This window comes from Hordeum vulgare, chromosome 1H (assembly GCF_904849725.1).
Source record: "Hordeum vulgare subsp. vulgare chromosome 1H, MorexV3_pseudomolecules_assembly, whole genome shotgun sequence".
NCBI classification, from domain to species: domain Eukaryota; kingdom Viridiplantae; phylum Streptophyta; class Magnoliopsida; order Poales; family Poaceae; genus Hordeum; species Hordeum vulgare.
The window spans coordinates 420,500,574-420,513,613 of NC_058518.1; the positions used below are offsets into that span (position 1 = coordinate 420,500,574).

Consider the following 13,040-nt stretch of genomic DNA (forward strand, 5'->3'; position numbering starts at 1 on the left):
ATTGAAGAGATTGCGAAGAATATCAACACGAGAGTCACGCTGGGTTGATACTTCTTCATTTACTTTGCACAGTCTCTCCCAGATAAGTGTTGCAGAGCCCAAAGCAGTCACTCTTCCAAACTGGCCTGGGCTCAGGTGGCCACAGATGATATTCTTTGCTTGAGAATCAAGTTGTTTGAATTTCTTCACATCAGCAGCACAGACACTAGCAGAGATGATGGGGACGCCATGTTCCACAATATACGAGAGAGCATTGTCAATAGCTTGTAGATGCATTTGCATCCTGTTCTTCCAGAAGGGAAAGTTCTTTCCTTCGAAAGTAGGACATGCTGCAGTAACCTTAAACATGCCTGCAGTCGACATAACTAAAACTCCAGGTGGTTAAACCAAAGTCACACATAACAAGGGAGTACCTTGCTCTGATACCAATTGAAAGTGCGTTATATCGACTAGAGGGGGGTGAATAGGAGATTTTTAGAATTTCATCACTGAGGAAATTCCTTTTGAGGAAATTCCTTACTCATAACTAACTTACAGCGAAAACAGTAAAGGATCAGAAGTGCAAATTTTCACAACAGCAGTTTTTTAGTGTGAGAAATGTGAAAACTGATTGCACAGTGAGCAGGCAAGCAGAACACAGATGAGAATTAACTAGCGTGAAGAATTTGGGGTTGAGGAATTTCAGAGAAAGTCTTCAGCAAATTCTTCAAACAGTAACAGTGAAAGTCATCAACACAGAATCTGGGGAAAGTAAGGAGTTGAGGAATTAGAACCCGTTTCACAGCGAAGACTGTAGTTGATGACCCAGTTCCAACTGTTGTGACAGTTGTACATATGGTTTGGACCGGCTTGGTATTTAAACCAAAGGACACACATTCCCTACCGTATTCTCCTTGGGCTAAGAACACACAGTCCTCGCCCAACACTCGTGGTAAGTCTTCAGGGCAGACTTCCAAACCCTCACAAACTTGGTCACCCGACGATCCACAATTGACTGCTGGATTGCTCTAGACCATGACGCCTAACCGTCTGGAGGATGCACAGTCCTCAAAGGTAAAAGGCTTCAGTCCCACACAGGAACAACTTCTTCAATGATGCTCAATCACTTGGTTCTAGGTCTGTGGTTTGGTGTTTGGGGTTTTTCCTCACTGATGAATTACTCTCGAAGACTCTAAGGAATTGGGTTGCTCTTATGACAAGTGTCAGTTTCTAACAGAGCAGCCAACCAACTAATGGTTGTGGGGGGCGGCTATTTATAGCCTGGGAGCATCCCGACATGATTTGACACTAATGTCCTTAAATAATATGACCGTTGGTGCGGATAAGACCAATGATGTGGCGTGGCTATCGAAACGGTCAGAACCCTCAACTGTGAGAGTCCTCATGTCACTTGTATTCCTCACTTGAGGCTTTTGGTAGGATTAGGCTTGGGTTGAGCATCATGAGGAAATTCATTCCAAAGTGTAACTTCGACCCCCTTTAACAGTACGGTGTTCCTATTACTCAAGTGTGAAGAAAATAAAACAGAAAGAGTAAATCTTCATGCTTCAAAGTCTTCAGAATGATTTTCTTCAGGACACACCGAATTCCTCAATTTCAATTTCATCGCAGATTCTTCGCGATTCAATTCTTCACCTTCAGACCAATTTCTTCAACCGAAGACATACATGTTTTAGGGGTCGATATTCATCAAATATTTCAAACTCCTCAGTGACTTATAGATCCTTTGTACACTCAAGAATACATTAGATACTTAACCTATAAGTCTTCAAACCACCAAAATCACTAAGGGGCACTAGATGCACTTACAACCTCCAACACCTATACACACACACACACTGGCTCTCACACAGACGCCCTCAGGCATGCACGCACGCACACCTATGCCCGAGTCTCACCGCGGCTCACGTGTCAACCCAGCGTGACTCTCGTGTTGATATTCTTCGCATCAGCAGCACAGACACTAGCAGAGATGATGGGGACGCCATGTTCCACAATATACGAGAGATCATTGTCAATAGCTTGTAGATGCATTTGCATCCTGTTCTTCCAGAAGGGAAAGTTCTTTCCTTCGAAAGTAGGACATGCTGCAGTAACCTTAAACATGCCTGCAGTCGACATAACTAAAACTCCAGGTGGTTAAACCAAAGTCACACATAACAAGGGAGTACCTTGCTCTGATACCAATTGAAAGTGCGTTATATCGACTAGAGGGGGGTGAATAGGAGATTTTTAGAATTTCATCACTGAGGAAATTCCTTTTGAGGAAATTCCTTACTCATAACTAACTTACAGCGAAAACAGTAAAGGATCAGAAGTGCAAATTTTCACAACAGCAGTTTTTTAGTGTGAGGAATGTGAAAACTGATTGCACAGTGAGCAGGCAAGCAGAACACAGATGAGAATTAACTAGCGTGAAGAATTTGGGGTTGAGGAATTTCATAGAAAGTCTTCAGCAAATTCTTCAAACAGTAACAGTGAAAGTCATCAACACAGAATCTGGGGAAAGTAAGGAGTTGAGGAATTAGAACCCGTTTCACAGCGAAGACTGTAGTTGATGACCCAGTTCCAACTGTTGTGACAGTTGTACATATGGTTTGGACCGGCTTGGTATTGAAACCAAAGGACACACATTCCCTACCGTATTCTCCTTGGGCTAAGAACACACAGTCCTCGCCCAACACTCGTGGTAAGTCTTTAGGGCAGACTTCCAAACCCTCACAAACTTGGTCACCCGGCGATCCACAATTGACTGTTGGATTGCTCTAGACCATGACGCCTAACCGTCTGGAGGATGCACAGTCCTCAAAGGTAAAAGGCTTCAGTCCCACACAGGAACAACTTCTTCAATGATGCTCAATCACTTGGTTCTAGGTCTGTGGTTTGGTGTTTGGGGTTTTTCCTCACTGATGAATTACTCTCGAAGACTCTAAGGAATTGGGTTGCTCTTATGACAAGTGTCAGTTTCTAACAGAGCAGCCAACCAACTAATGGTTGTGGGGGGCGGCTATTTATAGCCTGGGAGCATCCCGACATGATTTGACACTAATGTCCTTAAATAATATGACCGTTGGTGCGGATAAGACCAATGATGTGGCGTGGCTATCGAAACGGTCAGAACCCTCAACTGTGAGAGTCCTCATGTCACTTGTATTCCTCACTTGAGGCTTTTGGTAGGATTAGGCTTGGGTTGAGCATCATGAGGAAATTCATTCCAAAGTGTAACTTCGACCCCCTTTAACAGTACGGTGTTCCTATTACTCAAGTGTGAAGAAAATAAAACAGAAAGAGTAAATCTTCATGCTTCAAAGTCTTCAGAATGATTTTCTTCAGGACACACCGAATTCCTCAATTTCAATTTCATCGCAGATTCTTCGCGATTCAATTCTTCACCTTCAGACCAATTTCTTCAACCGAAGACATACATGTTTTAGGGGTCGATATTCATCAAATATTTCAAACTCCTCAGTGACTTATAGATCCTTTGTACACTCAAGAACACATTAGATACTTAACCTATAAGTCTTCAAACCACCAAAATCACTAAGGGGCACTAGATGCACTTACAACCTCCAGCACCTGTACACACACACACACACACTGGCTCTCACACACACGCCCTCAGGCATGCACGCACGCACACCTATGCCCGAGTCTCACCGCGGCTCACGTGCGACGCGCCTGACGTGCACGTACACGCCTACGTTTGACCACGCTTGCGGGTTATTTCCAACACACACCCTGAGCCATGGCCTAGAGAGCCCGTCGTACTCGGCGTTGTCGTCGACGAGGAGAGCCTGCTTTGCTGCCTCCGCCTTCCTGGGCTTCGTGCAATCCCGAAGGAAGTGCCCGCGGACCCTGCAGTTGTAGCATCGACTGCGTCGCTTCCCTCCGCTGCTTGACGTCGTGATGCTGCTTTCGTCATCGTCGTGGTTGGAGCCACCGCCGTGATGTCGTTGTCGTGCCTGCCACTGCGCTATTGTGAGCATCATCTGCTCCTTCGCTCGCCCGCCGCCCTGACCGCGTTGCCGTGTGTGTTCTTCAAAGGCCTTGAGCCTCCCCAGCACCTTCTCCACCGACATGGTGTCGACATCGCAAAACTGCTCATTGCCCGCCAACGCCGCATACAGGTGGTCCGACACCGTATCGAGCAGCTTCTTGACCATCGCCGCGTCATCGAGGGTCACCCCGAGCCCTGCGTACCTTGTCGCCATGCCATAGACCTTCCCGACATACGCGTCTAGATTGTCGTCGTCGTCCATCCGCAGGCGGTCGAACTCGCCGCGCAACGTCGCCAGCCGTGCGGCCTTCACACGATCGACGCCGACGAAACGCACCTTGAGGGAGTCCCACACCTCCCTCGCGGTGAGTTTCGACGCCATCTTGTAAGTGCATCTAGTGCCCCTTAGTGATTTTGATGGTTTGAGGATTTATAGGTTAAGTGACCAATATGTTTGTGAGTGTACACATGCCCTATAAGTCACTGAGGAGTTTGAGTTATTCGAAGAATATCCACCCATAAAAATGTATGTCTTCGGGTGAAGACTTTGGTCATTCCTTGAAGACTTTGATTGCGAAGAAATCGCTATTCCTCATGAAGACTTTGATAGCGAAGAAATCACTATTCCTCATGAAGACTTTGAATATGAGGATTTCGATGTGTCCCGAAGAAAATATTCTGAAGACTTTCAAACGTGAAGATTTTCTCTTTCTATTTCATTTTCTTCTTTCTTGAGTCATAGGAACACCATACTGTTAAAGGGGGTCGAGGTAATACTAAGGAAATATTTTCTCATGATGCTCAACTCAAAGCCTACAATATTAAATCCTCAGAGTGAAGCCTTTGAAAATCTCTCATGGATTAGTCAAAGTCTTGAGTGACAGAGACAAAGTTCTTCTGGTCGCTAAAGAAATTGCACTAACTAAGGAGTTAGGAGTTCGCTAGTGTGAATTGCCTATCAGTGAGGAACATGAGAGACATGAGGACTTTCAGAGTTGAAAGATCCAACCATTGCCGCGCCACACGTCGCCTGTCCCCAATCTTATCCACACAACGGTCATGTCATTAAGGGCATTAATGTCGAATAATGTCGGGATGCTCCCTGGCTTTAAATAGCCCCCCCCCCCGCCCACAACCACTAGCTGGTTGGCTGCTCCGAGAGAAACCGACACTTGTCATTTTGAGCAACCCATTCCTCGAGGACTTTGAGCAATCTTATCCACACATTTTGCTCCGAGAGATGTTGTTGTTGTCGTCGTCGTGGTTGGATCCGACGTGGCCTGGTCAAACAACCAACGACCAAAATGATTGGTCATAGAACCTACGACCTTTTGTTTGGTCGTAAAATTCTACGACGATTCCAGCAGAAAGGTCGTTATAGTTCATTAGAGACCCTCAGCTTTTGACCTTCTATTTTTGGTCGTAAAAAGGTCACAAATGGAAATCAACGACCATTCGGTGACCAATATTGAAGGTCGCAAGTTAGCATATTTCTTGTAGTGAGTTGGTTGTACCGAGATGGTGGGATTGACATAGGATCTGTCTAAGTGTAAAATCGGTATAATCGAGTAGGAAATGTTGGTGCCACCGATTTTGCATGATTGGCTTGGGACAAATATATTTTGTGGGAAAGTGGATGAGTATTTTTGGTGTCTATCTCTAAGCACATGAGCAACCAATTAATCATAATACCCCATCCCCTTTTAATAGTATTGGCTTTCCTATGGACTCAAAGTGATTTCACACAAAGTGTAAAATGAAGAGTCTTCTTGCTTGAAGCTTGAGCCAATCCTATTCGGGCATCTCCTCACAATCCTATAGCCAATGCTCTTTGTGGACTATACCTGAAATATTCTAGGTAAAAGTGTTTGTCCAAGAGACAATGTATGTTGTCATGAATTATCAAAACCACCAAGGGAGCATATGTGCTTTCAATGTACTAAAAGTTCTCACGCATATCCCTCTCGTCTTCAATGATCTTATTAGCGCCACAAACAATTGCAAAGTGCTTATGAAGCACACCGAAGGCTTATCATGGTTTGATGTGTATGCAGCCAGACTGCGATCCTATATCGTCATTGAAAATCATGCCTAAAATGGTTTCAAAATGTTCGTCGTCTTCTTCCACTTCGTATGACGACGAGTCCTCGAAGACAATCTCCCTCGACCTCTTCATCTACAATTTAAACGGCTTGGTTCAATCCAAATGGCTCGGTCAAAAAAGAAGTGAACGGAAAAACTAACCTAAACAAACCGCCGAACACTCGGTGGTGGTGCACCGGCCGACCATTGTCATTTAGACCAAACCAGTGGTCAGTGACGTGTGTGAATGACCTGCAGCGGTGTGCACGCAAGGTCAGATGTAGCGTCCGACAAAAAATGAAGAAGCTTCGAAGCAGTATGACGAATCGGCTATGGCGACGACGACGATGTTTCACCTTGATTCCAACGACATCGACGGTGGCCGGACAGGCTCGGCGTCGGGCAGAAGGGCGACAGAGGCCAAGGGAGGCAACATGATAGCAGCGGGGCCGGATAGCGGTGCGTCAGTAAAAAGGCAGTGGCACGGGGTGAGGTGAAGGAGAGGCTCTTCTTTTACTCTGAACGATGGAGGCCGAGTATATTTAGGGGAAGGAGAGGCATCAGTGGATAATTTTTTTCTCCACTAATGATCTTAAGGAATCGGTTAGGTGCACGTTAGAGGAGTAAAATTAACGATGGATAAGGGATGGGTTACAAAGAGTAATGCTAGATGTATTAAAAGTTAGGTATACGTTTTACGGGATTTATGTTTTGAAGGATTGGGATTGGATGTAGAAGGATGAAGGGGCCCACGCCCAGTGGCGGAGAACGAATAAATTTTGAGGTGGGGCGAACTCACTAGCATGCCAAAAAAAGCCATTGCCAACAGCGCCGCTTTGCGGCGTGCCAGCGGGCCTACATCCAGCAGGCTGGCCTGGATCAGTCGATCCCATGAGGTTTTTGCCGCCGTCGTCGCCCTTGCCCTGCCCACTGGCTCATGCTATACGGTTCGTGCTGTCGTGTCACACGACGAGCGTGTGGTGCGTTGTTTGAGAAACTTGGCTAACTAATCGTGCGTGCATACAGGAGTTCATGGGCTGGGTCACAATAAAGTAGCCCATGTGCATGTACGTTCTTCTTCGCCCAGCCTCGCCCTACCGGCTCCTCCGCCCCTGTCCACACCCCTGAAAATAAGGGGAGAAGAGAATTATTTTTAAAAAGGTTACTTGAGTCTTTGTGGCTTCCTTCATAAATGAAGCATGGTTAGAACTGCCCTAACCAATCGAAATTGGTTTCTTGAGGAAACAATAGCAACGGAGTGAGACCAAAACGAGTATCATGGAGTTTTTTCTTTAAAGCAAACGAAGTCGCTCACATACACGAACGTGCACTCATTCCTATGAATGCACGCACGCACACCCTATCCTTATGAACATCTTTGAGAGACTAAGCCGTCACATCATCTTGAGATTGATGAAGTCGTCACTGACGCCTTCGTTGTCACGGAAACGTGTCCTTCCAATGAAAGCACATCGCCGGAAGACTGAAATAAATTCAGGAAAATAGAAGTACCAATGTCAAGTCTAGGACTTGAATTCTGATGGACAAGGGATACCATACTCTTCTGACTATCCAACCACGGATTAGTTTGTAGTAGCATGGAGTTTTATTAGGTCTAGAGACCGCATGCGGATTGCTCGCGATGCCGGCACAAAACCCGGAATGATCAGCAGGAAGAACAAGAACTGCAGCCTGCAACCACAACGCCCTGGCATTCTCGAATTACTAATTCGCTCCATTGATTATCTCCTCGGAGAGACTCCCCAGGGCAGAGTAGGAGGACCCGCCCTCCTCGACGGCCTTCCTGCACGCTGCCTTCATCTCCGCGGCCTTCTCCCTCGCCCTCTTCCCCTCCTCGGAGTCGCGCTCCATGAGCACCTTCACGGCCCGCTCCAGCTCCGACGCGGCGACGAAGTTGTTCCTCTTCCTGTCCACCTCCATGGCCACGGCCACGCCCATGTAGGCCACCAGCGTGAACGCGTTCAGGTGCTGCTCCGCGTACAGCGGCCATGGCACCATCGGCACGCCGAACCACAGGCTCTCCAGGGTCGAGTTCCACCCGCCGTGCGTCACGAAGCCCCCCACAGAGGCGTGCGCCAGGATCTCCTTCTGCGGAGCCTTGGTCGGCCACACCATGCCCTTCTCCTTTGTCCTCTCCAAGAACCCCTCCGGGAGCAGCTCCCCGAGGTCCGCGTCCGAGGGCTGTCCGGGTCCCGCACCGGCTGCCGGCGGGCCGCGCAGAACCCACAGGAAGCGCTGCCCGCTGCGCTCCAGTCCGTGGGCTATCTCGTGCGCCTGAGGCGCCGTGGAGAACCCCATACTGCCGAAACAGAGGAGCACCACGGACGCCGGAGGCTGCGCGTCCAGCCACCGCACGCATTCGTGTGTCTCCTCCGCTGGCGGCGTCAAGGAGAGCACGGGGCCTACTGGATAGACCGTCGGGGCAGGAATTCCGGGCGTGCACCGGCCGTCGCCGATGGCTGCAAGAACGCTCTGCTCCAGCTCGGTGACCGTGTTAATGATGACGCCCTTGGCCTCCGTGATACGCCTGCCGTGGTACACGAACCACGTGTAGTTGGGGTTCTTCTTATCCATCACCGGAACCGGGAGGGACGACGGCGGCACCGGCGGCAGGCCAGGCACGCCGACCATGCCTTCCATCTCCTCGAACTCGACGGCGACCTCCTCGTGGAGCGCCGGCAAGCGCAGGAGGAGCGCGTAGAAGGCGGCGTCGGCTGTGATGTAGACGTAGGCCGGCACGACTAGCTCCCGGGACACGTCGAGCATCGTTGTGCAGAAGAAGTCGACGACGAGCGCGGCCACGGGGCATGCCAAGCCGGAGATGGCTGCCTTCACGTGGGCCGCGTGGAGCTGCACGAACCGGGAGACGAACTCCTCGATGCCCAGGCAGTCCGTCGGGGGCTCGACGGCGGGGAGGTGCTGGAAGCGGATGTCCAGGCCGGACGCCTCCTCCCTTTGTATGTGGGCGGCGACCTCGGCCCTGTCGTTCGCCGCCGGCGCCTGCATGACGAGCACCGTGAGCGACAGCCCGCCGCCGCTGCGGGCAAGCAGCCGCTTGCCGGCGTCGAGCATGGACATGAGGTGGCCGGCGGACCAGACGGGCAGCAGCACGACGGTCGGGGTCTCCATTTGGTTGGTGCGCGATCGACTAGGAGCCTCGGACGGATGATGCTCCCTGTACTTGCTTGGTATCAAAGGTCGATAAAGATTTTGAGCGAGCGAAAGCGAGTGATACGGTGGATCTTGCTTTTTGACCACGGACTGGACTTGTAGGCAAACTCTTCTAGAGAAATAATAATTGTTTTTCATGGTAATACGTGTCTATATAGATATAAAGATCATAATATAAATCATGTATACATCAATCTGATAAAACTGAATATGTAGACATTTACACAAAGAAACATCTGTCAAAGTAAAATTACAAACAAAACCAAAAACCTTTAAATTCGACACCAATGACAGTCACCTGCCTCTGACATCATCATAATATTCACCAAAAGAAAAAATGATGGATCACCTCCGCACTCGAGCTTGACGAGACTCGATGATGATATGCAGCTTTACGTACCTTCAAGGTGACTAAGAGCATCTGTAGTAGAACCCTCAAACCCTTAAATCTAAAACCAGTTTTAAGGGTTGAGAATTGACCATTTTTGCACTTTTAAGGGTTGAAAAACAGGGGCAAAGACTAGAACCGTCAAACCCAACCCTTATAACGAAATATTCCGTTATAAGGGTTGGGTTTGAGGGTTCTAGTCTTTGCCCCAACCCCAACCCTTAAAACTGTCATTTGACATTGCACAATTTTCACTAGAAAAACATAATAAACCTTCAAACAAACAATTTGGCATAGCACAATTTGACATAGCAGATTTAAAAGCCAACTAATCAAGAATAGTCATGTTCCTAGGATTGAAGATAATCAATTATGTACTGATTCTAACAAATCTGATAGATTAACACTTGTTTGCAGATATTTTGCCTGATGCAGAGCATGACCACTGATTGATCTGAACAGAAAGTGACTTAAACAACATGCATTTGGTGGCAACATGTCCATCATGATCAAATATTCAGATTGGCAGAATGAAATCGACAATTTCCAGGGAGAACCACTGGAATTCACCATGCCATACTAAAAGTTGCAGCTGTCATTTTGGTGCCACTGCAAGCAAACGGAAACCTGAAGGCTCTGAACTTCTGAATAAGCATTTCCACTAGCAGATAGAAAGCCCAGCACCGAACATGTTCCGAGATGGCATAATGAAACGGCTTCTGTGATCCACCCACCAGTAATACTTCTTGCAACGAGGCGCGATGCTTCAGACATCAGTAATGAACCTGAACGTCGCGTCTGCACCATGGGATACTAGCAGCACCAGCAGCAGCTGGACGATCCACGGCTGCAGGACGGGGGCGGGGGGCGGGCGGGGCGGCTGGCGCGGCGGCGGGCGGGGGCGGGGGCGGGCGGGGCGGCTGGCGCGGCGGCGGGCGGGGGCGCGGCGGCGGGGGAAGCCTCCATGGCGGCGAGGCGGCCGGAGGAGCTGGGGAGGCGGAGGGCGGTGGCCGAGATGCGGAGGGCGGCGGGGCGCGGAAGGGCGGCGGCCGGGGCGCCGAGGGGCAGCGGGGTGGGGCGGGGGGCGGCGGCCGGAGCGCGGAGAGCGGCGGGCTGGCGGCGACCGCTGCGGCTTCCTCCCGCGCGGGGGAACCAACTGCCTCCCGCGCGATGTGGGAAAATGAGTGCGGGTTGGGGGGAGTTTTTCCTCCCAACCCTCACTTCTACAGGCTGGGAAGGGGTTTGAGGGTTGGACCTCTAATTTTTTTTACGGGTTTAAGGGTTTAAGGGTTCTAGTCCACGCCGTTTTTCCGATGAGAACTGTAAAAAAAGGGTTATTTTTAAGGGTTTGAGGGTTTGAGGGCTCTACTAGAGATGCTCTAAGCAAAGACGAAACCATTACCGTTGAACGAATCAGGCCGAGACAACACCCAGACGCGCCATTGAACTACAGATCTGGCACCCTCATATGACTAAGACGTCGAAGGAGGAAACTATACATGCCATCCACATACCACAAATCAAGCACACAATTTACCATCTTTCAGATGATGTCGATGCAGACTACAATCTGCATCCGCTCCTGGACTACCTTACAAGCTCTGTGTTGATGCTCGAGCAAACGCCGTCGCAACGACGGAGCCCGAAGACACATGTCCACCACAAAATATTGTCGGCGCCGCATCATTACTTGAACAAACTGGATTCCAAGTATATCCCTAACCTAGGATCGATCAGCTTATCGAATTAGGATCTGGTAAAACTTTATTCAACGTCGTTATCGTCATTGTTGAAGCCAAGACGATGAACAACTTAAAAATTAAGATACTTCGAACTAAAACTAACCACACACATGGATCCGACTATTCTCTTCATTACGGACGACCGAGTTCGTGATTGAGGAGAGCCGTCCGAGTACGGCGCTGGAAGGCTAGCCTCTTCTGGCGGTTAGGGTTCCACGCGCGGTGGAGAGGAAAAGAACGATCCCTCCACGAGAGATGATTAGCCGCGTCCAAAAACTGATGCGATCGTCTGTCGGTTGGTGGCTCTTGTATGTGAGGAATCACACGGTGGTTGGTTGGTGGAATTGCTGGCGGGGATTGCTCTCCGGCTGTACCTGAGGAATCACACGGCGTCTTTCTTTTCCTCCCGCTCCCACTCGTTTCCTCCTCTTTGCTGCATACATTTTCTAGAAGGAGAAAAAATGGATGAGGTCGCGTGGGTGGCAGATCACGGTCGCGGAGGCTTTGTGGCTGCCTCACCCACATGTTGGCTGTCGCTTGTCACGGCTTAGTCGGCGCGACAGATCAAGCGAGACAATTGTACTCCACAATTTCACCTCAGCTCCGTGGCATTCCTACACAGAATTGAACTGTACAGACTTAGCGCCATCCGTTCACGGACAGGGGATAGTCCACAGACATGGATGACGAAGCCGGCCATACAACGCCACGGTAAAGTTCAAATACTGGTTAAACATACCAGATGTAACTCATGCATACCGGTGATTTTCATAGTAAGCCGTATGAAATTCATTACATTTCGAATATTTTTAAATTAAAATCGGTCGGACCTAAAACTATCATACGGTGGCGCCCGACTTCCATTTCCTTTGTGTTGTCCATTGGCGACCAGGTCCTTCATCTATTGTCTCTATGAACGTCGACACGGTTCAAGACCCGTAAAGTGAAAGTGCAGTCCCGGCGAGGAAGAGTAGACATGAAAGATGACCGACCCACATGGGACACCAGGTCCTGCCGTCTCTCATGCCCTACTCATCATCGGAGGAGTCTGCGGCATGTCCGTCGCCGTTGTCGGTGGATTTGAGGTCTATGATGAACGTGGATGGTCTACCACTGTTCGCCTGTCACATGTGTCCCTGAAAGTTAGGGCGCGCAGCTTGCGATGTTCTCGTCCTCGTCCGCCTGTGCCACTAGCACGAGTGCGTGTGTTGCCGCATTCGTGTCCCCCTGTGTTGCCGCTTCATTACGAGCGAAGCGTTGAGCACGCACGCCCTCGTAGATCGTCCGATTCTCCGCAATGAAGTTCGTGTTCGCCGCGACCATGTCCTCCTCGCTTGTGCGCTCACCATATATTTGGCCCTCCGCCAGCGGTGCTGCTCAAGAAGAAAGAGATTGTACTTCTGCTCCTCCTACGCATGCTGAAGGGCCGAGATACGTGTCCGCACATGCTGCTTCTCCTCTGCCATGGCGACGGCGAAGTGTGCATGCCCTTGCTCCATGGTCAAGTAGGCATGCACATGCGCGAGGTCCGGCATAGTGTCATTGTCGAATTTCGTCTCCATCGTGGGATCATTGTCGAAGACCTCAGGCGAGTTTGCGAGCATGTCGTGCTCGATCCACCAGGCAAGACGGGTCT

General features: G+C 49.6%; 1 protein-coding gene across 1 annotated transcript; it reads right to left on the reverse strand.

Annotated features, from left to right (window-relative positions):
• Positions 1 to 7,466: 7,466 nt before the first annotated feature.
• LOC123442009 (anthocyanidin 3-O-glucosyltransferase 2-like) lies at positions 7,467 to 9,361 on the reverse strand. The gene has a single exon (XM_045118142.1). The coding sequence runs from the start codon at positions 9,230 to 9,232 to the stop codon at positions 7,808 to 7,810; it is 1,425 nt and encodes a 474-aa protein (XP_044974077.1). The 5' UTR covers positions 9,233 to 9,361; the 3' UTR covers positions 7,467 to 7,807.
• Between the last annotated feature and the right edge of the window lie 3,679 nt (positions 9,362 to 13,040).

Coding starts and splice junctions, on each gene's coding strand:
- LOC123442009 (XM_045118142.1), bottom strand. CDS start 9,232: ATGGAGACCCCGACCGTCGTGCTGCTGCCCGTCTGGTCCGCCGGCCAC.